We start from the raw sequence: 27,813 nt of genomic DNA on the forward strand, positions 1-27,813 counted from the left end.
TCACGTTGGTTTCTATCAGATGGAAGCAAACACTTGTTTACGAACTAGTTCATCAACTGGTTTAGAAGCAAACTTTTATTTTTCTAATCATATAATGCCCTCCTATTTCCGAATGATTTTTTAAACATTTTTCAACCGAGTAATCTCGTTACGAAATTAAGTTCCTGAGTGGTTAGCTGCCTACAAATAACATAAATCTTTTTAAACCGTGCTATAATCAGACAAGTTTAAGTAGTGTTGGAACGCGTGTGGACGATCATTGGTTGCAAGCAATAAAATTGGAGGTGTAGAAGGCCGATCTGGTCCTAATCTGATGTAGAGCACCGGCAGAAAATAAATAACTCTATACGCGGGAGATATGGGGTTGAACTTCAATACATAAAATAAGGAGGGTCTAGAAGGTTAGGTCCTCCAGAGTGCTTCTCGAATAAGATAATGTTCCTCATAACTTCTAACTTTCGAAAGTTATTGTTTCCTAAATCTGTATTTTGTAATACCGTTACAAGAAGTGGGATTGACGGTCGTGTTATAACGCCCCTACGGCTGAAAGGGCGAGTATGTTTGATGGGACGGGGATTCGAACCCGTGACTATACTAGATTGCGAGTCGAGATCCCGCCAACTCTTGGACTACTCTTTACCAATCAACATTGGGATTGACCGAGGTGTTGTAATGCCTCCACGGCCGAAAGGGCAAGCATGTTCGGAAACGGGATTCGAACCTCGAATTGTGAGTCGAGGGCCACTGCCTGGCCATTTAGTTGTTGTAAATTACTTCGCATGATAAATAAAGAGAGAAACGATTTACGTATGAAATGTAATGAGAGTCCGAATACAGTTGGAGCAGTTTCTATGCCAGTGTTTCCTTACGTGTAAAAACTTAATATACTTTGCTTCATACTTACAGTCAAGGGCTTTCTAATTTTGAACTGATAGACTAAAAGGAAGTAACAATCATCTACCGTTATTCCATGAGCAACTTTTGCTTGTGGCCCGTCATGACCAGGTGAGTTAAAGCGTTCGACTCGTAATCTGAAGGTCGCGGGTTCGAATACCTGGGCCTTTCAGTCGTGGGGGTGTCATAATATTACGGTCAATACCACTATTCGTTGGTAACAGAGTAGTCCAGGAGTTGGCGGTGGGTGGTGATGACTAGTTACTTTCCCTCTAGTCTTACACTGCTGATTTAGGGATGGCTTGCGCAGATAGCCCTCGTGTAGCTTTGCGCGAGATTCAAAAACAAACAAACATAATTTTTGGAAGTGAACTTATTTCAAACAAGTTTCAGGTGTGATTGTTTTGTTTTTTTGTACTTCTTGACGGACCTGATGTAATTTTCAACGATAACTTTTATAATTTTGCTGCGATATAAAACTCGTGTCTCGTCTCTATTTAGACACTGTAACATGGATATATTAATAATAAATGTCATAAAATGACGAATTTAAAACACTTATATCTTGTTCGTATTACTCTCTTTTATGTCATCAGTTGAAATTGAGGATATGCCAGAAGAAGGAGGATCCTTAGACATTTCAAACCCAGAAGATTTCTCTGAATCGTATGTTTCTGCAGCACCCACGTTCAGAGGCCACGCACAAGGAGTTGGATCCAGCAATGTGCAGAAGAAGGCTGTTTCACAAAACGTTCTCAGACTGACAGACCTTAGTGACGGTAGCCTTAGAAACGGTTTTCAGTTGACATCAGATATGGCGGTTGGAGCATGCGGTGATGATAATGGAAACGGTTTGGATGAATCACGTGAAAACAATTTTCCTAGAGGTGAAAAGAACGATTCGCCTGTGAACGTGAAATCATGGTTCAATATTAAGAACCAGACGGACGAAGAAGTCCAGAAAGGAGAAACAAACACAGAGAACCTCGGGAAAAGTGATATTTTCCGAGATGAAGGCGAAGAAATGAAATTTGATCAAGAGAGGCGCGATCAATCAGATGGTAAGACAAATTAGCGGTATTACGTTTACTTTAATACAGCCAACCTAATAGTAACAAGTGTGACGTTATCGATTCTTGAAAGCCAATATCAAGTTTAAAGTAAGTAAATATTCTATTTTTAGCAGTAAATGTAGGATATTGTTGGAAGTTATTTTGTATCCATTATGAAAAAGACTGTATTTCTTGTATTTTGACTTGTGCGTGTGAGACCGACATGATTGTAACTATGTTGTTTTATTTGGTTTAGTTCACTAGTTACCGACATGACTGTAACTTTATCGTTATTTTATATTGTTTAGTTCACTTGGTGCCGACATGACTGTAACTTTATCGTTATTTTATATTGTTTTGTTCACTTGGTACCGACATGACTGTAATTTTATCGTTGCTATATATTGTTTAGTTCACTTGGTACCGACATGGCTGTAACTTTATTGTTGTTTTATATTGTTTAGTTCACTTGGTACCGACATGACTGTAACTTTATTGTTGTTTTATATTGTTTTGTTCACTTGGTACCGACATGACTGTAATTTTATCGTTGCTATATATTGTTTAGTTCACTTGGTGCCGACATGACTGTAACTTTATCGTTATTTTATATTGTTTTGTTCACTTGGTACCGACATGACTGTAATTTTATCGTTGCTATATATTGTTTAGTTCACTTGGTACCGACATGGCTGTAACTTTATTGTTGTTTTATATTGTTTAGTTCACTTGGTACCGACATGACTGTAACTTTATTGTTGTTTTATATTGTTGAGCTCATTTGGTACCGACATGACTGTAATTTTATCGTTGCTATATATTGTTTAGTTCACTTGGTACCGACATGGCTGTAACTTTATTGTTGTTTTATATTGTTTAGTTCACTTGGTACCGACATGACTGTAACTTTATTGTTGTTTTATATTGTTGAGCTCATTTGGTACCGACATGACTGTAACTTTATCGTTATTTTATATTGTTTAGTTCACTTGGTACCGACATGACTGTAATTTTATCGTTGCTATATATTGTTTAGTTCACTTGGTACCGACATGGCTGTAACTTTATTGTTGTTTTATATTGTTTAGTTCACTTGGTACCGACATGACTGTAACTTTATCGTTATTTTATATTGTTTAGTTCACTTGGTACCGACATGACTGTAATTTTATCGTTGTTTTATATTGTTTAGTTCACTTGGTACCGACATGACTGTAATTTTATCGTTGTTTTATATTGTTTAGTTCACTTGGTACCGACATGACTGTATCTTTATCGTTGTTTTATATTGTTTAGTTCACTTGGTACCGACATGACTGTAACTTTATTGTTGTTTTATATTGTTTAGTTCCCTTGGTACCGACATGACTGTAACTTTATCGTTATTTTATATTGTTTAGTTCACTTGGTACCGACATGACTGTAATTTTATCGTTGTTTTATATTGTTTAGTTCACTTGGTACCGACATGACTGTAACTTTATCGTTATTTTATATTGTTTAGTTCACTTGGTACCGACATGACTGTAACTTTATCGTTGTTTTATATTGTTTAGTTCACTTGGTACCGACATGACTGTAACTTTATTGTTGTTTTATGTTGTTTAGTTCACTTGGTACCGACATGACTGTAACTTTATTGTTGTTTTATATTGTTTAGTTCACTTGGTACCGACATGACTGTAACTTTATTGTTGTTTAGTTCCATTGGTACCGACATGACTGTAACTGTATTGTTGTAATCACTTGTAACATTCATGTAGACATGTGAATAAGAAATATCTTCACATACACAGAACATAATAACAACTAATAGTGTCTAATAGTCTCGCTGTAAATATGCAGTGTGGGCGACTAACACTGACCACTGATCTTCGTCTAACAATGTTCATCCTTTGTCGTGTTTTTTTTTTTTTTAATAACGTTATCCATTTCGTACAAGAATAATATCTTCTTCCTCTTATAATTTCAAATTAATGTTACACACGTACACAAAGATTAATTTATTATGTATCCAGCTTGCTCAAACGTCAGGCATATACACGGTATTCCACCTTAAGGCACTTTAAGCCTTCAATAAAAATCGACTAGTTGGAGTTTGAAAACGCTTGAAGCGCGTAAGGTATACTTTTGTTGTGGGCTCATTTGAATACCAATTTGATTACCTACGTCATTAATGTCTTACGAGATAAACCTTAAATGAACTTCCGTTTTGCGAAGGGTTTTATTAGATTATCAATTACTCATAGATATATGGAGTTTTTCATTAGTATTGAAAAATAGATGCATCGCCTACCTGTGTGATAGTGAAAAATTACAGACACATCCGTAAGAAGGTTTCTGTATTTGCATAATCAGTTTGGTTAGAAATGTGAAGTTTTATTTCACATCCATAATTTTCTCCGTATTTACTTCGGTTGTTATAAATAAATATTTGTAATTTTGTTCATCGAGCGTATCATAATTATTCATCTGGTTCCTTCAAGATAGTGTTTAGTCTGTTCGATTCCAGTGGTTTGAATCAACACACGTTAATGCGTCAGAGCAAGTGGACCTTTGTAGTGAGCAAGAGTTTCATACAGAGTAATGGCGGTGTGGTGTTCAGACAATCTGGTGTCGGACAGATAAAAATATCAAGTATTCATCAGATAAAAATATCAAGTATTCATCAGATAGAAATATCAAGTATTCATCAGATAGAAATATCAAGTATTCATCAGATAAAAATATCAAGTATTCATCAGATAAAAAATATCAAGTATTCATCAGATAGAAATATCAAGTATTCATCAGATAAAAAATATCAAGTATTCATCAGATAGAAATATCAAGTATTCATCAGATAGAAATATCAAGTATTCATCAGATAGAAATATCAAGTATTCATCAGGTAGAAATATCAAGTATTCATCAGGTAGAAATATCAAGTATTCATCAGATAGAAATATCAAGTATTCATCAGATAAAAATATCAAGTATTCATCAGATAGAAATATCAAGTATTCATCAGATAGAAATATCAAGTATTCATCAGATAAAAATATCAAGTATTCATCAGATAGAAATATCAAGTATTCATCAGATAAAAATATCAAGTATTCATCAGATAGAAATATCAAGTATTCATCAGATAGAAATATCAAGTATTCATCAGATAGAAATATCAAGTATTCATCAGATAAAAATATCAAGTATTCATCAGATAGAAATATCAAGTATTCATCAGATAAAAATATCAAGTATTCATTAAATATGGGTTTTGAAAATGCTATACGAATAAAAGTTTTGGGGAACGCGGAAAGCGGAAGTAGACAAGCGACACAAGTGAGCAAAAAAGCATTATCAAGCCCACCCTAAAGTGTAGGCACAGACACATAGTCAAACTGGTACAGACTTCAATTGGATGCCATTCCGTATGTAACATTTAAGGATCCCATTAACGACGTTCGGGATTTTTAAGTAAACATTTGGAAATATATTATCAGAATAAATCTGAATACAGTTATAATAAAACATTTACACTCTCAACTAGTTGTGGAAAGGTGATAGTGTTATACACATATGTTGACAACTGGTTAACGATCTTTAGTGTGAAACTACCAATTTTAACAAACATTGTAATGGTGTTTCACACAAGTGTTGACTAACGGTTAACGACCTTTAGTGTGAAAATAACAATTTTAACAAATATGATGATAATATTGACTTTATATAAAAATATATAAAATTATTCCCTTTGGTTACTTCTCTCTTTGAAAGAAATGCCACAGTGAAATATATAATTATTCTCTTTGGTTACTTCCCTCTTTGAAAGAAATGCCACAGTGAAATACATAATTATTCCCTTTGGTTACTTCCCTCTTTGAAAGAAATGCCACAGTGAAATATATAATTATTTCCTTTGGTTACTTCCCTCTTTGAAAGAAATGCCACAGTGAAATATATAATTATTTCCTTTGGTTACTTCCCTCTTTGAAAGAAATGCCACAGTGAAATATATAATTATTTCCTTTGGTTACTTCCCTCTTTGAAAGAAATGCCACAGTGAAATATATACTTATTTCTTTGGGTTACCTGTTTCCTTGAAAGGAATGCCACAGTAAAATATATAATTATCCCCTTTTGTTACCTGTCTCCTTGAAATGAATGCCACAGTGAAATATATAATTATTTCTTTGTGTTACTTCCCTCTTTGAAAGAAATGCCACAGTGAAATATATAATTATTCCCTTTGGATACCTGTCTCCTTGAAAGGAATGCCACAGTGAAATATATAATTATTCCCTTTGGATACCTGTCTCCTTGAAAGGAATGCCACAGTAAAGTATATAATTATTCCCTTTGGTTACTTCACTCTTTGAAAGAAATGCCACAGTAAAATATATAATTATTCCCTTTGTTACCTGTCTCCTTGAAATGAATGCAACAGTGAAATATATAATTATTTCTTTGGGTTACCTGTTTCCTTGAAAGGAATGCCACAGTAAAATATATAATTATTTCCTTTGGTTACTTCCCTCTTTGAAAGAAATGCCACAGTGAAATATATAATTATTCCCTTTGGATACCTGTCTCCTTGAAAGGAATGCCACAGTAAAGTATATAATTATTCCCTTTGGTTACTTCACTCTTTGAAAGAAATGCCACAGTAAAATATATAATTATTCCCTTTTGTTACCTGTCTCCTTGAAATGAATGCCACAGTGAAATATATAATTATTTCTTTGGGTTATCTGTTTCCTTGAAAGGAATGCCACAGTAAAATATATAATTATTCACTTTGGTTACTTCACTCTTTGAAAGAAATGCCACAGTAAAATATATAATTATTCCCTTTGTTACCTGTTTCATTGAAAGAAATGCCACAGTGAAATATATAATTATTTCCTTTGGTTACCTGTTTCATTGAAGTTTCATTGAAAGAAATGCCACAGTGAAATATATAATTATTTCCTTTGGTTACTTCCCTCTTTGAAAGAAATGCCACAGTGAAATATATAATTATTCCATTGGATATCTGTCTCCTTGAAAGGAATGCCACAGTAAAGTGTATAATTATTCCCTTTGGTTACTTCACTCTTTGAAAGAAATGCCACAGTGAAATATATAATTATTTCCTTTGGTTACTTCTCTCTTTGAAAGAAATGCCACAGTGAAATATATAATTATTCCCTTTGGTTACCTGTTTCATTGAAGTTTCATTGAAAGAAATGCCACAGTGAAATATATAATTATTTCCTTTGGTTACTTCTCTCTTTGAAAGAAATGCCACAGTGAAATATATAATTATTCCCTTTGGTTACCTGTTTCATTGAAGTTTCATTGAAAGAAATGCCACAGTGAAATATATAATTATTTCCTTTGGTTACTTCTCTCTTTGAAAGAAATGCCACAGTGAAATATATAATTATTCCCTTTGGATACCTGTCTCCTTGAAAGGAATGCCACAGTAAAGTATATAATTATTCCCTTTGGTTACTTCCCTCTTTGAAAGAAATGCCACAGTAAAATATATAATTATTCCCTTTTGTTACCTGTCTCCTTGAAATGAATGCCACAGTGAAATATATAATTATTTCTTTGGGTTACCTGTTTCCTTGAAAGGAATGCCACAGTAAAATATATAATTATTTCTTTGGGTTACCTGTTTCCTTGAAAGGAATGCCACAGTAAAATATATAATTATTCCCTTGGGTTACCTGTTTTTTTGAAAGAAATCCCACATTAAAAAATATAATTTTTCCCTATTTCTACATGTTTCCTTTATCTAAGGTCCGGCATGGCCAGGTGGTTAAGACACTCGACTCGTAATCCGAGGGTCACGGGTTCGCATCCCCGTCGTACCAAACATGCTCGCCTTTTCAGCCGTAGGAGCGTAATAATGTGATGGTCAATGCCACTATTCGTTGGTAAAAAGTAGCCCAAGGGTTGGCACTGGGTGGTGATGACCAGCTGCTTTTCCTTTAGTCTTACACTGCTAAATTAGGGACGGCTAGCGCAGATAACCCTCGAGTAGCTTTGCGCGAAATTTAAAAACCAACAAACAAAGCGTAAGAAATATATATTTATATTTAATTAGTTGCGTTAATGGACAGGTTGATGTTTTGGTGTCACTATATATATATATATATATATATATATATATATATATTATTTTGAACGGAAGTTGTTATTATTATAGCATATGTAAGCTCTAGTCATATAATTTTATAAATAATGAAATTGCGATTCACGTAATCTTTGTCTCTATCAATTTGTCATTCGGAGCAAAGAAATCTTTTGTATATTCTTGTAGGTTCTGATACCAATAGATACGTACCAAACAAAGGAACTGAATTACGGAGTAGGTTCTGATACCAATAGATACGTACCAAACAAAGGAACTGAATTACGGAGTAGGTTCTGATACCAATAAATACGTACCAAACAAAGGAACTGAATTACGGAGTAGGTTCTGATACCAATAAATACGTACCAAACAAAGGAACTGAATTACGGAGTAGGTTCTGATACCAGTAAATACGTACCAAACAAAGGAACTGAATTCCTTCTCTGGTTTTATGGCTTTTTTTGTTGATAAAACATTAATAATAAATAACTGAATTTAGATTTTACCATCGGTTTTATAGTGCACCGACAACCTCAAAGTAGAGGATGTGTTTTGAATGTAACGTGTCACGAATTGTGAATTCTCGAATTTTCCATTCACGCGCTATTAACAATAAGCCTATAAAAAATAAAACAGCGTACCAGATATTATGGTGTTACTATAGTATGTTTAATTTTCCGTATTATAGTATTAATAAATTAAAAAATACTCAAAGTATTTTCTCCCCCCCACGTTAAAAGTAATTTTTCTGTAAAGTCGTGACTCTCGATTTTAGTCTATTAGTGTCTAATTTTACCACCAGATCACGTAACTACCTACGCGTGTTGTTTGAAGCTGTCGATGTTTACGTGCGCAAGTTCGAAATCGCAACTGAATTTTCTTTCTGTTATTTGCATATTATTTACTAATTTCTAATAGTCTTGCATTAATATTCAAAGTATAATATTGTTATTATTATTATATTAAAGTAGCAGTCTCCTGTAGACTCAGCGGTAACTTTGAAGACTTACAATGTTAAAATTGGAATAGGCAGAACAAGAATTCTCTTGCATAGCTTTGTCCTTTTATTTTATTTTCTACTTTATGACATTCACATTCCTTCCAAGAGGTGTCGCTTTTGTATTTGATCTGCTGCTTCGCTCTAAAATAACATTGACATTCTTATGAATATAACATGGAGGAAGAGGTTTCGTCCACCTGATCCTCCTGGGTATTCAAAATTTACAAACCCAAATACCCACACAGAAAAGCGAAGCGAGTATAACATGTTAGTGCATAAAAACGTTTAAAACCTTATACAGGTAACACATTGTGACCGACAGACATACCCTTTCCTAAAACTTGTAACAGATATATATACCCACAAACACTTCCGTTCCAGTATATATTACACGTTAACATGACAACTGTTCACACGTTTCTACGTATAACACATTATATACATAAATATTTTATTGCTGTGTTTATATAACACATTAGTTATTGTGGATTCTCTTTCTCAAACATATAACACCCACAAACACTTACTTGTAGCACACTGTTATACCTATAGGCATACAAATTCTTTCCTACATATAACGCATTATTGTGTTACCTTCAAGCAAATCTGTATTGTATATCATTAACTGTGATACCTTCGTACACTAAACACATAACACGTTAACACCATGAATATTCCCTTTCGTTTATATTAACACCCACGAGCAGGTCCGGCATGGCCAGGTGGGTTAAGGCGTTCGACTCGTAATCTGAGGGTCCCGGGTTCGAATCCCGGTCGCACCAAACATGCTCGCCATTTCAGCCTTGGGGACGTAATAATGTGACGGTCAATCGCACTATTCGTTGGTAAAAGAGTAGCCCAAGAGGTGGCGGTGGGTGGTGATGACTAGCTGACTTTCCTCTGGTCTTACACTGCAAAATTAAGAACGGCTAGCGCAGATAGACTTCAGTAGCTTTGCGCGAAATTAAAAAAAAACAAACCCACGAGCAATCCTTTTCCCATACAACATTTACCGTAAAGTCTTTCGTATTTAATGAACATCAGACTCAATAAAAAAAATACAATTTCCGAAGCCTACTGTAGCTGTACTTTCACTGTTTATTGGGCTCGAGCTGTTGTATTTTTATCTTACTTTCACAGAAACCAGAAGTCCGCTATTATCACACATAATAGACTTTTCTTAACGACGACTCTAATGACACATGGAAACAGGCGTCTGTTCCAAAGATAAAATCCATTAGCTTAATCCGCGGCATTTCCATTTCTTCAACGAGCCAGATCATTTTGATTCAGAGAGGCTGTTTTTCTGTTTGCATGTTTGCTCTCTCAGTGAAGACTTTCCACAATATGAATTTTGAAGAGAGGAGGGATCATGAAATTTAATGAGACTGTCGGAGGACTCAGTCTTTAATGTTACTCGCCAGTGGAGAGTCAGCGCTTAATGGAAATTATTTATAGTCTTAAAGTAAAATAATACGGGAAGTCTTATATATGTATCTCATTGTTATATCGTTGGGGGTAGTTACTGTCAAATAACACAGCCGTTTCTAAGCTTAGTGAATTTTACTTCATTTTTAAGGGGACGAATGTGTGTGTGTATGTAAAATCTTGTTTACGGAGAAACTAGCTTTTCTATAAATTATAATAACTTCAGGCTAAGGACTGATTTAGTGGGGTTTATGTGCAACTAAACTGAACAGGTGTTTTGTATCTTAAAAGAGTTAGTTCCAAGTTGTTTTTATCTCCATTATTCGGGCTCCTATACCTTCAGGAAATTAAGTATTTTTAAAATATTTCTTACACGTGAATCGTCAAACTCTATTTGTTTCATTTTCAATGAGGAGCAGGGCTTGGCTATGTAACTAGCGTGGCTGTAGTGTAACTCTGGGGCTCGAGGTTAGAGCCTCATTTATTTCAAAATGCGCTTCATATGTGGGAACGGTGGGTGCTTTATAACAATGGTATTCAACCGACTTATATATTCAAAGAGCAACTCAAGAGTAGGCAGTTGGTAATATTGACTTACTGACTTCCCTCTGATGGCTTCCGAATTGGGGATGGATATGCGCAGATGGCCCTCGTGTATCTCTGCGCAAAAAAACTGAACCATTAAGTTCTAATTCGTGTAAAAATATGAATAATTGAAACAGCAGTTTGAGATTCATTTTAATCTTGCTTATGTGCTGTTTAACTATTGGTCTGCTTATGCAGTTGTTTACGTGTGCCCTAGAATAATATGATGCTTCAACTACGACTCCGTGTGAGCTTACAACGATGGGCATGTTTCTTTTTGTTCTCAGGTCCTTCGTAGAATGTAACGAGAATTTGACAAAGTGTGAACTCCATCGCTTTGAGTACCTCGATAGGTCGGTCGTAAGTTTAGGACCAACGATGCTAAAATATGGGACTTGATTTCCCATGATGGACAGAGTGCAGATAGCCCATTTTGTAACCTTCCACTTTAACCTGTTGACTGCCAAGTATTTCAGCTGCTACGATACAACTCTAATGCTTCTTTATTTTGTAACTTTTTCGTAACGCCATTTTGGATCGAAAGTGAAACAATTTGTAAGTAGGTCAAATGCATGTATGGTGCTGACATCTAGCGTTGAAGTTAGGTATTTTCGAGAACGAATTAACTCATCCGTGGCACTGTGTAACCAATCGGCTTAGACGAGTTATTTCGTCTACGGCACTGAACAGGTTAACGAAACGTAGAAAAAAATAATTTTAACGTCCTTTAACCATTTAGTTTAATTGAGTTTGACTTTCAGTAATATCAAACTATCTATTTTTTGACGTTCATAACTATTAAGATTAGAAATCATTGTTTCACCATTTAACGACATTTTCGGCCGTAAACCTAAAAACATATTACGAGGATCGACTAGTCTAGAAGATTTAGGGTGGTCCTAAATACATATAATAATTCAAAACAATCTCTAGTAAAAGTATGATTAAAGCAGATATGTTAAACATTCCATTGGTCACAGTACAAACTACAAAACACTAGTTACTGTCTTTAAACACTATCGTAGATTTAACGTTCATGGAAAGTAGTTCTATATTGTTTTGCTGCTAAATTTGTCCTTGATAGTGGTAAATGTAACAGTTCATACTTTAAACGAAGTTTGTAAAACATAATCCTTGATTGTTTTAGCTACTGTATTGTGTTTATCGTTATCAATAAAGCATTTATTAGTCAGAACGATAAAGGGTTAGACACGTTTTAAGTGTAACCATTAGATTTATTATCATAAGTTATAAGTTTTACGTAAAGACTTTGAGCCTGTGTTCTTAAATACATTTCTAATTAAAATCTAGTTGACTGGACGGAAATAACCTGTTGTATATAAACGTAAGTATAGAGGGCCACATTTCGAAAGCCTGTTTGAAGACAGTGGATCTTCTTAAGGACGAGAAACCCACTTGAAATAAAAATGTATCTCGGAACGGCTGGTATGGGTATTAACACTTTTATTGATAAGGATAGAAACACATTCACACGTTTTTAAACACTGAAAATCAAATAAACACAACATAACCATCAAAAACACCCAGATATTAAGTAGGGAAACAAATATAAACAAACGGAAAAATCAAAGAAGCCCTAAAACAGCAACTAAAACCAAAATTAAACCAATACGAAGGAACATCTTTATACCTATACAAATTAATAACCTAACATCCAACTGCAACGCCCTCTACAATCCCGTACCCGTTTATACTTTCGTTTCTGAGACATGTGTTGTCCGTAAACGGTCCCATTCAAATTCTCTCTTTCTTAACCTGAAGATGACCTAGGAAGGTCGGAACGTTGTATTCTTCATATCAATAACAGTGTTAATACCCATACCAGCCGTTCTGAGATACATGAAGATGACAGACTTTCGAAACGTTGTCCTTTAGAGCTGCGTTTTTTCAACAGACAGTTGTCGTCCATTCACTCAGTTGTTTTCTGAATACACTACTTAAATAATCTATCAAAGAATACGGTTTATATCATATTTCTAAAAGCGTTCGAAGGAGCTGCTTGGAGTCAGTTGAGTTCGAGAATCATTCCAAACTTTCATATTTACGTATTTTTTAAAGTTATTCATTCAGTTAAAAACTTAAGTTCACTTTAATTGTATTGTAAACAGTAGTATTTGAAATTCAATATTTATTCAGCATTTTTATATGTATAATTGATTTTAACTTCCTATCAGAGTAAGATGTATACCTACTTAAAGCGAAATTAAGAATTCATCTATTAATGAGTGTATGTAATTAAAATACTTTTCTTCATCCTTACTTATAAAGAACATATATAATGCAAAGACCTTGCATGGCCAGGTGGTTAGGTCGGTCGACTCGTAATATGAAGGTCTCAGGTTCGAAAATTTGTCGCTTCAAACATGCTCGCTCTTTAAGCCGTGGGGGCGTTATATTGTGAAGGTCAATCCCACTCTTCATTGGTAAAAGAGTAGCTCAAGCGTTGGCGGTGGGTGCTGATGACTAGCTGCCTTCCCTCTAGCTTTCACTGCTAGATTAGGGACGGCTAGCGCAGATAACCCTCTTGTAGCTTTGCGCGAAATTCAAAAACAAACAAATAAATATAATGCATAGTTTCATCAGTCAGGCGTCCTCGCTGGTTGTGATACTATAGGCGTTAAACCTAATAATATATTAACGTCTGACAACAGTTAACTACTTTTTAAATAGTGCGTTTAGAATTGTTACTGTACTTTCAAAATACGCAGATTTTATTTCGTTGTGTTCAAATCGTTGGCACTGACTTCATAGGGTCAAGCGTGGCCAAGGGGTTAGCGTGTAAGGACTGTAAATCTAAAGGTTCGTGGTTCAAATCCTACCTGTTGTAAGCATTCACTCAGCACTTAGGGACCCTGGATTCACTATAACAGTGACAGTCCAATTCTACTATTCGATCTCACGAGATCAGCCCAAAAGTTGGCGATGTGTGCTTTTGACTAACTGGTCTTCTTGCTAGCGTGTCATTTTAAAATTGACGGTTATTGGTAGATAGCACTTGTGTAGCTTTCACAGATGCACAGTTAACACAATGATCATTTTATCAGTTGTTCAAGACGGAGCTAAGATTATCTGACTGTTAGTCAGAACGTACGTCAGAAGTATAGTTTCAAATTAATAAGCAGACAACGTTATTAGGGCCGTGTAATTTCATATCTGTGTCGTCCTGAAAACAATAATTAAATTAAAATTCGAATGTGCAATACTTCTGTTGTTTTATGAAACATTATAAATTTAAAATGTTTCTCATTCATTACGAATGCATTATCAGTGGACTCAGGGCCCTACGACTCTGCTTTAAGATAAAACGCACACACACGAATATATTAAACCGCACTTGAGCATGACATGGAAACTCAAAATTAATAGAACTTTAACAATGGCACGGTATCTAAGATTTGTTTAAAACAGGGTTCAGTTCCATTTAACGTTGTATTAATCTAATTTTTAACGTCTCTCATTTTACTGGTTCGTATATGAAGTGTGCGTGTGTAACCTATATAAAGTCAAGAGCTGGAGGCTCAATTCAAATACATTATTAAATACGTTTGACTCGTAATCCGAGGGTCGCGGGTTCGAATCCCGGTCGCACCAAACATGCTCGCCCTTTCAGCCGTGGGGGCGTTATAATGTGACGATCAGTCCCACTATTCGTTGGTAAAAGAGTAGCCCAAGAGTTGGCGGCGGGTGGTGATGACTAGCTGCCTTCCCTCTAGTCTTACACTGCTAAATTAGGGACGGCTAGCCCTCGAGTAGCTTTGATCGAAATTAAAAAACCAAAAAAACGGTCAGTCCCACTATTCGTTGGTAAAAGAGTAGCCCAAGAGTTGGCGGCGGGTGGTGATGACTAGCTGCCTTCCCTCTAGTCTTACACTGCTAAATTAGGGACGGATAGCCCTCGAGTAGCTTTGATCGAAATTAAAAAACCAAAAAAAGAACGTTTTATAAGTGAAAAAAAATGAACCCTTCAAAAATAAGGAACCAAGAACAGTGTCCAAGATTTAGGAAAAGTGTTCGATTTATTCTTCAGATCCATTTTATCCTCACAAAATCGTGTTTTAATATGTTTATTGTAGTTTGTAAAAACTATACTTGGAAAATATTTTGATAAAATAACTTGTAAGTTTGTTTTTAAAAAATGAAATACAACTAGTGGACCTTTGATGACCAGTTCTGATGACTCTTTACAACTAGTGGACCTTTGACGACCAGTTCTGATGACTCTTTTCGCTCACGTGGTCGAAACTTGTTGATGTATAGTTTGAGCAATATTTATCACTGCAATGGTTCAATGTTTGTGTACACCATGTTGTCTTATAATGGTTTAATATATATAGACCCCGTGTTGTCTCACAATGGTTTAACATGTATAGACCCCGTGTTGTCTCACAATGGTTTAACATATATAGACCCCGTGTTGTCTTACAATGGTTTAACATATAAAGACCCCGTGTTGTCTTACAATGGTTTAACATATATAGACCCCGTGTTGTCTCACAATGGTTTAACATATATAGACCCATGTTGTCTTACAATGGCTTAACACATAAAGACCTCATGTTGTCTCACAATGGTTTAACATATATAGACCCCGTGTTGTCTTACAATGGTTTAACATATATAGACCCCGTGTTGTATTATAATGGTTTAACATATATAGACCCCGTGTTGTCTTATAATGGTTTAACATATATAGACCCGTGTTGTCTTATAATGGTTTAACATATATAGACCCCGTGTTGTCTTATAATGGTTTAACATATATAGACCCCGTGTTGTCTTATAATGGTTTAACATATAAAGACCCGTGTTGTCTCACAATGGTTTAACATATATAGACCCATGTTGTCTTACAATGGCTTAACATATAAAGACCTCATGTTGTCTCACAATGGCTTAACATATATAGACCCCGTGTTGTCTTACAATGGTTTAACATATATAGACCCCGTGTTGTCTTACAATGGTTTAACATATATAGACCCGTGTTGTCTTATAATGGTTTAACATATAAAGACCCGTGTTGTCTCACAATGGTTTAACATATATAGACCCATGTTGTCTTACAATGGCTTAACATATAAAGACCTCATGTTGTCTCACAATGGCTTAACATATATAGACCCGTGTTGTCTTACAATGGTTTAACATATATAGACCCGTGTTGTCTTACAATGGTTTAACATATATAGACCCGTGTTGTCTTACAATAGCTTCAGCTTATAATCTTCAGTTATATTTTTTGTTTCCATGCACATAGACCACAGCTATCATTTTTATGTACCCATGCACATAGACCACAGCTATCATTTCTATGTACCCATGCACATAGACCACAGCTATCATTTCTATGTACCCATGCACACACACCACAACTGTCATTTCTGTGTACCCATGTACATAGACCACAGCTATCATTTTTATGTACCCATGCACACAGACCACAACGGTCATTTCTATGTACCCATGTACATAGACCACAACTATCATTTCTATGTACCCATGCACACACACCACAACTGTCATTTCTGTGTACCCATGTACATAGACCACAGCTATCATTTCTGTGTACCCAAGACCACAGCTATCATTTCAATTAGTTCATGTTTATACACTTGTTGTAGAATAGTGATAACTGATGTATCCATAGATAAACATCCACTTAATGAGGATGTGGGGTGTATGTGTAGAGATGTACCTTAACAAATCTAGTTTTCACTATTCATTTGTTAATCATCTTGTATTGTGAACAATGTCTCACTGTCTCAAGCACATGGTCTGCATGTGTCAAACATGTATACCTCTGATCGACATATGCCTTCTTAAACTGATGAAGTCGTAAATAAGTTTGACTATTGTACAAATCAGGGCTTGGCTTTTTTTTACAGACATTGTTATTACTATTTTTTCGTTTCACCATCAGGATGTTCAATAGAGGCCACTCAAGGTATGTAATAATTGTTCGTGAAGACAGAAGTAAAATGCAAAATGATATTATGTTATTTGACTTACAGAAAGCTATTATATATTAGATATTCCTTTGAGGCGACAGCTCGTTCCCGGAACCTGGCTACCAAGCAACACTAGATGCCACACAAACGTTCACAGATCAACTTCTCATGTGCAAACACACTTTGTGTTTTCTGTGAATGCAGTCTGCACGAGACTTGAAGACGTACATTACGTCAGCAATTACTAAAGAAGATTAATTATACAACGTCTTTGTTCGTCAAAATGAATGACTAGCGATAATAAAAATTATACAATGAAACCAGGAGTTACTAAATTCAAAATGTGTTTTGTTTTCTTGGGGAGGGTAGTAGTATACTAACTTCAAAATATGTTTTTGTTTTCTTGGGGGAGGGTAGTAGTATACTAAATTCAAAATGTGTTGTTGTTTTCTTGGGGAGGGGTAGTAGTATACTAAATTCAAAATGTGTTTTGTTTTCTTGGGAGGGAGGGTAGTAGTATACTAACTTCAAAATATGTTTTTTTTTTTCTTGGGGAGGGTAGTAGTATACTAACTTCAAAATGTGTTTTGTTTTCTTGGGAGGGAGGGTAGTAGTATACTAAATTCAAAATGTGTTTTGTTTTCTTGGGGAGGGTAGTAGTATACTAACTTCAAAATGTGTTTTGTTTTCTTGGGGAGGGTAGTAGTATACTAACTTCAAAATGTGTTTTTGTTTTCTTGGGGAGGAAGTAGTATACTAAATTCAAAATGTGTTTTTGTTTTGTTGGGAGGAGGGTAGTAGTATACTAAATTCAAAATGTGTTTTGTTTTCTTGGGAGGGTAGTAGTATACTAAATCAAAATGTGTTTTGTTTTCTTTGGAGGGGAGGTAGTAGTATACTAACTTCAAAATGTGTTTTGTTTTCTTGGGGGGAGGGTAGTAGTATACTAACTCAAAATGTGTTTTGTTTTCTTGGGAGGGGGAGGGTAGTAGTATACTAACTTCAAAATGTGTTGTTGTTTTCTTGGGAGGGGGAGGGTAGTAGTATACTAACTTCAAAATGTGTTTTGTTTTCTTGGGGAGGGTAGTAGTATACTAACTTCAAAATGTGTTTTGTTTTCTTGGGAGGGAGGGTAGTAGTATACTAACTCAAAATAATGTTTTGTTTTCTTGGAGAGAGGAGGGTAGTAGTATACTAACTCAAAATGTGTTTTGTTTTCTTGGGGGAGGGTAGTAGTATACTAACTTCAAAATGTGTTGTTGTTTTCTTGGGAGGGGGAGGGTAGTAGTATACTAACTTCAAAATGTGTTTTTGTTTTCTTGGGAGGGGGAGGGTAGTAGTATACTAACTTCAAAATGTGTTTTTGTTTTCTTGGGAGGGAGGGTAGTAGTATACTAACTTCAAAATGTGTTTTGTTTTCTTGGGAGGGAGAGGTAGTAGTATACTAAATTCAAAAATAGTGTATACTAAATTCAAAATGTGTTGTTGTTTTCTTGGGAGGGAGGGTAGTAGTATACTAACTTCAAAATGTGTTTTGTTTTCATGGGAGGGGAGGTAGTAGTATACTAACTTCAAAATGTGTTTTTGTTTTCTTGGGGAGGGTAGTAGTATACTAACTTCAAAATGTGTTTTGTTTTCTTGGGAGGGAGGGTAGTAGTATACTAACTTCAAAATGTGTTTTGTTTTCTTGGGGGAGGGTAGTAGTATACTAACTCTCAAAATGTGTTTTGTTTTCTTGGGGAGGGTAGTAGTATACTAACTTCAAAATGTGTTTTGTTTTCTTGGAGGGAGGGTAGTAGTATACTAACTTCAAAATGTTTTTGTTTTCTTTGGAGGGGAGGGTAGTAGTATACTAACTCAAAATGTGTTTTGTTTTCTTGGGGGGTAGTAGTATACTAACTTCAAAATGTGTTTTGTTTTCTTGGGAGGGGAGGGTAGTAGTATACTAACTTCAAAATGTGTTTTGTTTTCATGGGAGGGGAGGGTAGTAGTATACTAACTTCAAAATGTGTTGTTGTTTTCTTGGGGAGGGTAGTAGTATACTAACTTCAAAATGTGTTGTTGTTTTCTTGGGAGGGTAGTAGTATACTAACTTCAAAATGTGTTTTTTCTTGGGAGGGAGGTAGTAGTATACTAAATTCAAAATGTGTTGTTGTTTTCTTGGGGAGGGTAGTAGTATACTAACTTCAAAATGTGTTTTTGTTTTTTGGGAGGGAGGTAGTAGTACTAACTTCAAAATGTGTTTTTGTTTTCTTGGAGGAGGTAGTAGTATACTAACTTCAAAATGTGTTTTCTTTTTTCTTGGGAGGGAGGGTAGTAGTATACTAACTTCAAAATGTGTTTTGTTTTCTTGGGGAGGGTAGTAGTATACTAACTTCAAAATGTGTTGTTGTTTTCTTGGGGGAGAGGTAGTAGTATACTAACTTCAAAATGTGTTTTGTTTTCTTGGGAGGGGAGGGTAGTAGTATACTAACTTCAAAATGTGTTTTGTTTTTTTGTGGGAGGGAGGGTAGTAGTATACTAACTTCAAAATGTGTTGTTGTTTTGTTGGGAGGGAGGATAGTAGTATACTAACTTCAAAATGTGTTTTTGTTTTCTTGGGGAGGGTAGTAGTATACTAACTTCAAAATGTGTTTTGTTTTCTTGGGAGGGGTAGTAGTATACTAACTTCAAAATGTGTTTTTTGTTTTCTTGGGGAGGGTAGTAGTATACTAACTTCAAAATGTGTTGTTGTTTTTTTGGGGAGGGTAGTAGTATACTAACTTCAAAATGTGTTTTTTTTTTTGGGAGGGGAGGGTAGTAGTTAACTTCAAAATGTGTTTTGTTTTGGGGAGGGAGGTAGTAGTATACTAACTTCAAAATGTGTTGTTGTTTTCTTGGGGAGGATAGTAGTATACTAACTTCAAAATGTGTTTTGTTTTCTTGGGGGGAGGGGTAGTAGTATACTAACTTCAAAATGTGTTTTGTTTTTCTTGGGGAGGTAGTAGTATACTAACTTCAAAATGTGTTTTTGTTTTCTTGGGGAGGTAGTAGTATACTAACTTCAAAATATGTTTTGTTTTCTTGGGAGGGGGAGGGTAGTAGTATACTAACTTCAAAATGTGTTTTTTGTTTTCTTGGGAGGAGGGTAGTAGTATACTAACTTCAAAATGTGTTTTGTTTTCTTGGGGAGGGTAGTAGTATACTAACTTCAAAATGTGTTGTGTTTTCTTTTGTATACTAACTAAAATATGTTTTGTTTTCTTGGGAGGGAGGGTAGTAGTATACTAACTTCAAAATGTAGTATACTAACTTCAAAATTGTTTTTTTGTTTTCTTGGGAGGGAGGGTAGTAGTATACTAACTTCAAAATGTGTTTTGTTTTCTTGGGAGGGGAGGGTAGTAGTATACTAACTTCAAAATGTGTTTTTGTTTTTTTCTTGGGAGGGGGGTAGTAGTATACTAACTCAAAATGTGTTTTTGTTTTCTTGGGAGGGGAGTAGTAGTATACTAACTTCAAAATGTGTTTTGTTTTCTTGGGAGGGAGGGTAGTAGTATACTAACTTCAAAATGTGTTTTGTTTTCTTGGGAGGGAGGGTAGTAGTATACTAACTTCAAAATGTGTTTTGTTTTCTTGGGGAGGGGTAGTAGTATACTAACTTCAAAATGTGTTTTGTTTTCTTGGGAGGGAGGGTAGTAGTATACTAACTTCAAAATGTGTTTTGTTTTCTTGGGGGGAGGGTAGTAGTATACTAACTTCAAAATATGTTTTGTTTTCTTGGGGGGGGTAGTAGTATACTAACTTCAAAATATGTTTTGTTTTCTTGGGGGGGAGGGTAGTAGTATACTAACTCAAAAATGTGTGTTTTGTTTTCTTGGGGAGGGTAGTAGTATACTAACTTCAAAATATGTTTTGTTTTCTTGGGAGGGGGGAGTAGTATACTAACTTCAAAATGTGTTTTGTTTTCTTGGGAGAGTAGTAGTATACTAACTTCAAAAATGTGTTTTGTTTTCATGGGAGGGAGGGTAGTAGTATACTAACTTCAAAATGTGTTGTTGTTTTCTTGGGAGGGAGGGTAGTAGTATACTAACTTAAAAATGTGTTTTGTTTTCTTGGGGGGAGGGTAGTAGTATACTAACTTCAAAATGTGTTTTTGTTTTTGGGAGGAGGGTAGTTTTCTTCAAAATGTGTTTTGGGGAGGAGGGAGGGTAGTAGTATACTAACTTCAAAATGTGTTTTGTTTTCTGGGGGAGGGTAGTAGTATACTAACTTCAAAATGTGTTTTTTGTTTTCTTGGGAGGGAGGGTAGTAGTATACTAACTTCAAAATGTTTTTGTTTTCATGGGGAGGGTAGTAGTATACTAACTTCAAAATGTTTTGTTTTCTTGGGGAGGGTAGTAGTATACTAACTTCAAAATGTTTTTTGTTTTCTTGGGAGGGGAGGGTAGTAGTATACTAACTTCAAAATGTGTTTTGTTTTCTTGGGGAGGGTAGTAGTATACTAACTTCAAAATGTGTTTTGTTTTCTTGGGAGGGTAGTAGTATACTAACTTCAAAATGTGTTTTGTTTTCTTGGGAGGGGTAGTATACTAACTTCAAAATGTGTTGTTGTTTTCTTGGGGGAGGGTGTAGTATACTAACTTCAAAATGTGTTGTTGTTTTCTTGGGAGGGGGAGGGTAGTAGTATACTAACTTCAAAATGTGTTTTTGTTTTCATGGGAGGGAGGGTAGTAGTATACTAACTTCAAAATGTGTTTTTTTGTTTTCTTGGGGAGGGTAGTAGTATACTAACTTCAAAATGTGTTTTGTTTTCTTGGGGAGGGTAGTAGTATACTAACAAAATGTGTTTTGTTTTCTTGGGAGGGAGGGTAGTAGTATACTAACTTCAAAATGTGTTGTTGTTTTCATGGGGGGAGGTAGTAGTATACTAACTTCAAAATGTGTTTTGTTTTCTTGGGAGGGAGGGTAGTAGTATACTAACTTCAAAATGTGTTTTGTTTTCTTGGGGAGGGTAGTAGTATACTAACTTCAAAATGTGTTGTTGTTTTCATGGGAGGAGGGTAGTAGTATACTAACTTCAAAATGTGTTTTTGTTTTCTTGGGGGAGGTAGTAGTACTAACTTCAAAATGTGTTTTGTTTTCTTGGGGAGGGTAGTAGTATACTAACTTCAAAATGTGTTGTTGTTTTCTTGGGAGGGGAGGGTAGTATACTAACTTCAAAATGTGTTGTTGTTTTCTTGGGGAGGGTAGTAGTATACTAACTCAAAATGTGTTTTGTTTTTTCATGGGAGGGTAGTAGTATACTAACTTCAAAATGTGTTGTTGTTTTCTTGGAGGGGAGGATAGTAGTATACTAACTTCAAAATGTGTTTTGTTTTCTTGGGGAGGGTAGTAGTATACTAACTTCAAAATGTGTTGTTTTTTTTTGGGGGGAGGGTAGTAGTATACTAACTTCAAAATGTGTTTTGTTTGTTTTCATGGAGGAGGGAGGGTAGTAGTATACTAACTTCAAAATGTGTTTTGTTTTCTTGGGGGAGGAGGTAGTAGTATACTAACTTCAAAATGTGTTGTTGTTTTCTTGGGGAGGTAGTAGTATACTAACTTCAAAATGTTTTTTGTTTTCATGGGAGGGAGGGTTGTTTTCAAAATGTGTTGTTGTTTTCTTGGGAGGGAGGGGGTAGTAGTATACTAACTTCAAAATGTGTTTTGTTTTCATGGGAGGGAGGGTAGTAGTATACTAACTTCAAAATGTGTTGTTGTTTTCTTGGGGAGGGTAGTAGTATACTAACTTCAAAATATGTTGTTGTTTTCTTGGAGGGAGGGTAGTAGTATACTAACTTCAAAATGTGTTTTGTTTTCATGGGAGGAGGGTAGTAGTATACTAACTTCAAAATGTGTTGTTGTTTTCTTGGGGAGGGTAGTAGTATACTAACTTCAAAATGTGTTTTGTTTTCATGGGAGGGGAGGGTAGTAGTATACTAACTTCAAAATGTGTTTTTGTTTTCTTGGGGAGGGTAGTAGTATACTAACTTCAAAATGTGTTGTTGTTTTCTTGGGGGAGGGTAGTAGTATACTAACTTCAAAATGTGTTGTTGTTTTCTTGGGGGGGAGGGTAGTAGTATACTAACTTCAAAATGTGTTGTTGTTTTCTTGGGGGAGGGTAGTAGTATACTAACTTCAAAATATGTTGTTGTTTTCTTGGGGGGAGGGTAGTAGTATACTAACTTCAAAATGTGTTTTGTTTTCTTGGGAGGGGAGGGTAGTAGTATACTAACTTCAAAATGTGTTTTGTTTTCATGGGAGGGAGGGTAGTAGTATACTAACTTCAAAATGTGTTGTTTTTTTCTTGGGGGAGGGTAGTAGTATACTAACTTCAAAATGTGTTGTTGTTTTCATGGGAGGGGAGGGTAGTAGTATACTAACTTCAAAATGTGTTTTTGTTTTCTTGGGGAGGGTAGTAGTATACTAACTTCAAAATGTGTTGTTGTTTTCTTGGGGGAGGGTAGTAGTATACTAACTTCAAAATGTGTTTTGTTTTTTCATGGGAGGGAGGGTAGTAGTATACTAACTTCAAAATGTGTTTTGTTTTCTTGGGGAGGGTAGTAGTATACTAACTTCAAAATGTGTTGTTGTTTTCTTGGGGAGGAGTAGTAGTATACTAACTTCAAAATGTGTTTTTGTTTTCATGGGAGGGGGAGGGTAGTAGTATACTAACTTCAAAATGTGTTGTTGTTTTCTTGGGAGGGGGAGGGTAGTAGTATACTAACTTCAAAATGTGTTTTTGTTTTCATGGGAGGGGGAGGGTAGTAGTATACTAACTTCAAAATGTGTTTTTGTTTTCTTTTAGGGGAGGGTAGTAGTATACTAACTTCAAAATGTGTTGTTGTTTTCTTGGGAGGAGGGTAGTATACTAACTTCAAAATGTGTTTTGTTTTCATGGGAGGAGGGAGGGTAGTAGTATACTAACTTCAAAATGTGTTTTGTTTTCTTGGGAGGAGGGTAGTAGTATACTAACTTCAAAATGTGTTTTTTTGTTTTCTGGGAGGGGTAGTAGTATACTAACTCAAAATGTGTTTTGTTGTTTTCATGGGAGGGGAGGAGTAGTAGTATACTAACTTCAAAATGTGTTATTGTTTTTCTCTTGGGAGGGGGAGGGAGTAGTATACTAACTTCAACAGAAATGTGTTTTGTTTTCATGGGAGGGGAGGAGTAGTAGTATACTAACTTCAAAATGTGTTTTGTTTTCATTGGAGGGTGAGTAGTACTACTAACTAAAATATGTTTGTTGTTTCATGGGGGAGGGTAGTAGTATGGCTAACTTCAAAATGTGTTTTTGTTTTCATGGGAGGGAGGGTAGTAGTATACTAACACAAAATGTGTTGTTGTTTTTTCTTAGGGGAGGAGTAGTAGTATACTAACTTCAAAATGTGTTGTTGTTTTCTTGGGGGGGGAGGGTAGAAGTATACTAACTTCAATATATGTTTTTGTTTTCATGGGAGGGGGGAGGGTAGTAGTATACTAACTTGTAAAATGTGTTTTTGTTTTCTTGGGGGAGGGTAGTAGTATACTAAATTCAAAATGTGTTGTTGTTTTCTTGGGGAGGAGTAGTAGTATACTAACTAAAATATGTTGTTGTTTTTCATGGGAAGGGGAGGGAGTAGTAGTATACTAACTTCAAAATGTGTTTTGTTTTCATGGGAGAGGAGGGTAGTAGTATACTAACTTCAAATGTTGTTGTTGTTTTGGGGGAGGGTAGTAGTATACTAACTTCAAAATGTGTTGTTGTTTTCTTGGGGAGGGTGTAGTAGTATACTAACTTCAATATATGTTTTTGTTTTCTTGGAAGGGGGGGAGGGTAGTAGTATACTAACTTCAAAATGTGTTTTGTTTTCTTGGGAGGGGAGGGTAGTGGTATACTAACTTCAAAATGTGTTGTTGTTTTCATGGGAGGGAGGATAGTAGTATACTAACTTCAAATATGTTTTATTTTCTTAGGGGAGGTAGTAGTATACTAACTTCAAATGTGTTTTATTGTTTTGTTAGGGAGGAGTAGTAACACTACTTGCAAAATGTGTTTTTTTTGTTTTTCTTGGGAGGGTGAGTAGTATACTAGCTTAAAATGTGTTGTTGTTTTCTTGGGGAGGGTAGTAGTATACTAACTTCAAAATGTGGGAGGGAGGAGTAGGTATACTAACTTCAAAATGTGTTTTGTTTTCTTGGGAGGTAGTAGTATACTAACTAAAAATGTGTTGTTTTCTTGGGGAGGATAGTAGTATACTAACTTCAAAATAATGTTGTTGTTTTCTTGGGAGGAGGCAGTAGTAGTACTACTAACTTCTAAATGTGTTGTTGTTTGCTTGGAGGGGAGGGTAGTAGTATACTAACTTCAAAATGTGTTGTTGTTTTTTTCTTGGGGAGGGTGTACATACTAACTTCAAAATATGTTTTGTTTTTTTCTTGGGAGGAGGAGGGGCATGGTATACTAACTTCAAAATGTGTTTTGTTTTCTTTGGGGAGGAGTAGTATGGTATACTAACTTCAAAATGTGTTGTTGTTTTCTTAGGGGAGGTAGGTAGTATACTAAATTCAAATATGTGTGTTGTTTTCTTGGGGAGTAAGTAGTATACTAACTTCAAAATGTGTTTTTTTTTTTCTTAGGAGGGAAGGTATGGTATTGCTACTTCTAAAATGTGTTGTTATTTTCTTGGGAGGGGAGGTAGTAGTATACTAACTTCAAAATATGTTTTTTGTTTTGTTTCATGGGAGGAGGTAGTAGTAGTACTACTACAAAAAATGTGTTGTTGTTATTCTTAGGAGGGAGAGGTAGTAGTATACTAACACAAAATGTGTTTTTGTTTTTCATGGGAGGGAGGGTAGTAGTATATACTAACTTCAAAATATGTTTTGTTTTCTTGGGAGGAGAGAGTAGTAGTATACTAACTAAAAATGTGTTTTGTTTTCATTGGAGGAGGGAGGGAGTAGTATACTAACTAAAATGTTTTTGTTTTTTTCTTGGGAGGGAGGATAGTAGTATACTTCAAAATGTGTTGTTGTTTTCTTGGGAGGGGAGGGTAGTAGTATACTAACTTCAAAATGTGTGTTGTTTTCTTAGCAGGAGGGAGGAGTAGTAGTATACTAACTTCAAAATGTGTTGTTGTTTCTTGGGAGGGTAGTAGTATACTAACTTAAAATGTGTTTTGTTGTCTTGGGGGGAGGGTAGTAGTATACTAACTTCAAAATGTGTTGTTGTTTTCTTGGGGAGGGTAGTAGTATACTAACTTCAAAATGTGTTTTGTTTTTTCATGGGAGGGGAGGTAGTAGTATACTAACTTCAAATGTGTTTTTGTTTTTCTTGGGGAGGTAGTAGTATACTAACTAAAAATGTGTTGTTATTTTCTTAGGAGGGGGGAGGGTAGTAGTATACTAAAATGTGTTGTTGTTTTCAGGAGGGAGGGTATTATACTAACTAAAATGTGTTTTGTTGTTTTCATGGGAGGGAGGGGGTGAGTGAGTATACTAAGTAAAAATATGTTTTGTTTTCTTAGGGAGGAGTAGTAGTGCTCCTTCTAAAATATGTTTTGTTTTTCATGGGAGGGGAGGGTAGTAGTATACTAACTTCAAAATGTGTTGTTTTCTTTATGGGAGGAGGAGGAGGAGTAGTAGTACTACTAACTAAATGTGTTGTTGTTTTCTTGGGAGAGGGTAGTAGTATACTAACTAATGTTTGTTGGAGGAGTAGGTATACTAATATAAATGTTTGTTTTCTTGGGAGGGTGTGAGTATACTAACTAAAATGTTTTTGTTTTTTCATGGAGGGAGGGTAGTAGTATACTAGCTAAAATGTGTTGTTTGTTTTCTTGGGGGAGGAGTAGTAGTATACTGAACTAAAATGTGTTCATTGTTTGCATCTTGGGAGGGAGGTAGTAGTATACTAACTTCAAAATGTGTTTTGTTGTTTTCTTGGGAGGAGGAGGGTAGTATACTAACTGTCAAAATTGTTGTTTTCTTGAGGAGGGGTGGTATACTAAATTCAAAATGTGTTGTTGTCAGGGGAGAGGTAGTAGGTATACTAACTTCAAAATGTGTGTTTTGTTTTCATGGGAGGGAGGGTAGTAGTATACTAACTTCAAAATGTGTGTTTTCTTGGGGAGGGTAGTAGTATACTAACTTCAAAATGTGTTGTTGTTTTTTCTTGGAGAGGTAGTAGTATACTAACTTCAAAATGTGTTTTTGTTTTCATGGGAGGGAGGGTAGTAGTATACTAACTCAAAGAGTAATGTTTGTTTTTCTTGGGGAGGGTAGTAGTATACTAACTTCAAAATGTGTTGTTGTTTTTTCTGGGGGGAGGTAGTAGTATACTAACTTCAAAATGTCTTGTTGTTCTTAAGGGGAGGGGGTAGTAGTATACTATGCTAAAATGTGTTTTGTTTTTTCCTATGGGAGGGAGGGTAGTGGTATACTAACTTCAAAATGTGTTTTTGTTTTTTCTTGGGAGGGAGGGTAGTGTACATACTAACTTCAAAATGTGTTGTTGTTTTCATGGGAGGGAGGTGTGGTATACTAACTTCAAAATGTGTTTTTGTTTGGGGAGGGTAGTAGTATACTAACTTCAAATGTGTTTTGTTTTCTTGGGAGGTAGTAGTATACTAACTTACAAATGTGTTGTTATTTTCTTAGGGGAGGAGTAGTAGTATACTAACTAAAATGTGTTGTTATTGTTTTTTTTCTTGGGAGGAGGGGTAGTATACTAACTTCAAAATGTGTTTCTTTTCTTAGGAGGAGGTAGTAGTATACTAA

General features: G+C 35.4%; 2 protein-coding genes across 7 annotated transcripts in view; one reads left to right on the plus strand and one right to left on the minus strand.

Annotated features, from left to right (window-relative positions):
- LOC143222411 (uncharacterized) overlaps positions 1-11,953 on the plus strand; it is a 65,581-nt gene extending 53,628 nt beyond the window's left edge. For 2 of the 4 annotated variants that reach the window (XM_076448905.1, XM_076448906.1), the window contains exons 2-3: positions 1,491-1,955; positions 11,356-11,953. In XM_076448905.1, coding sequence (XP_076305020.1) covers positions 1,505-1,955; positions 11,356-11,366 — 462 coding nt within the window. In that variant the 5' untranslated portion in view covers positions 1,491-1,504 and the 3' untranslated portion in view covers positions 11,367-11,953. The remainder of the gene's footprint in view (positions 1-1,490; positions 1,956-11,355) is intronic. The other 2 variants (XM_076448904.1, XM_076448903.1) reach the window with 2 other exon arrangements.
- The window catches only part of LOC143222407 (epithelial sodium channel subunit alpha-like), a 293,985-nt gene that overhangs the window by 97,395 nt on the left and 168,777 nt on the right, over positions 1-27,813 (minus strand). The gene's annotated exons all lie outside the window — the stretch shown is intronic.

This window comes from Tachypleus tridentatus, chromosome 8 (genome assembly GCF_004210375.1).
Source record: "Tachypleus tridentatus isolate NWPU-2018 chromosome 8, ASM421037v1, whole genome shotgun sequence".
Taxonomy (NCBI): Eukaryota; Metazoa; Arthropoda; class Merostomata; order Xiphosura; family Limulidae; genus Tachypleus; species Tachypleus tridentatus.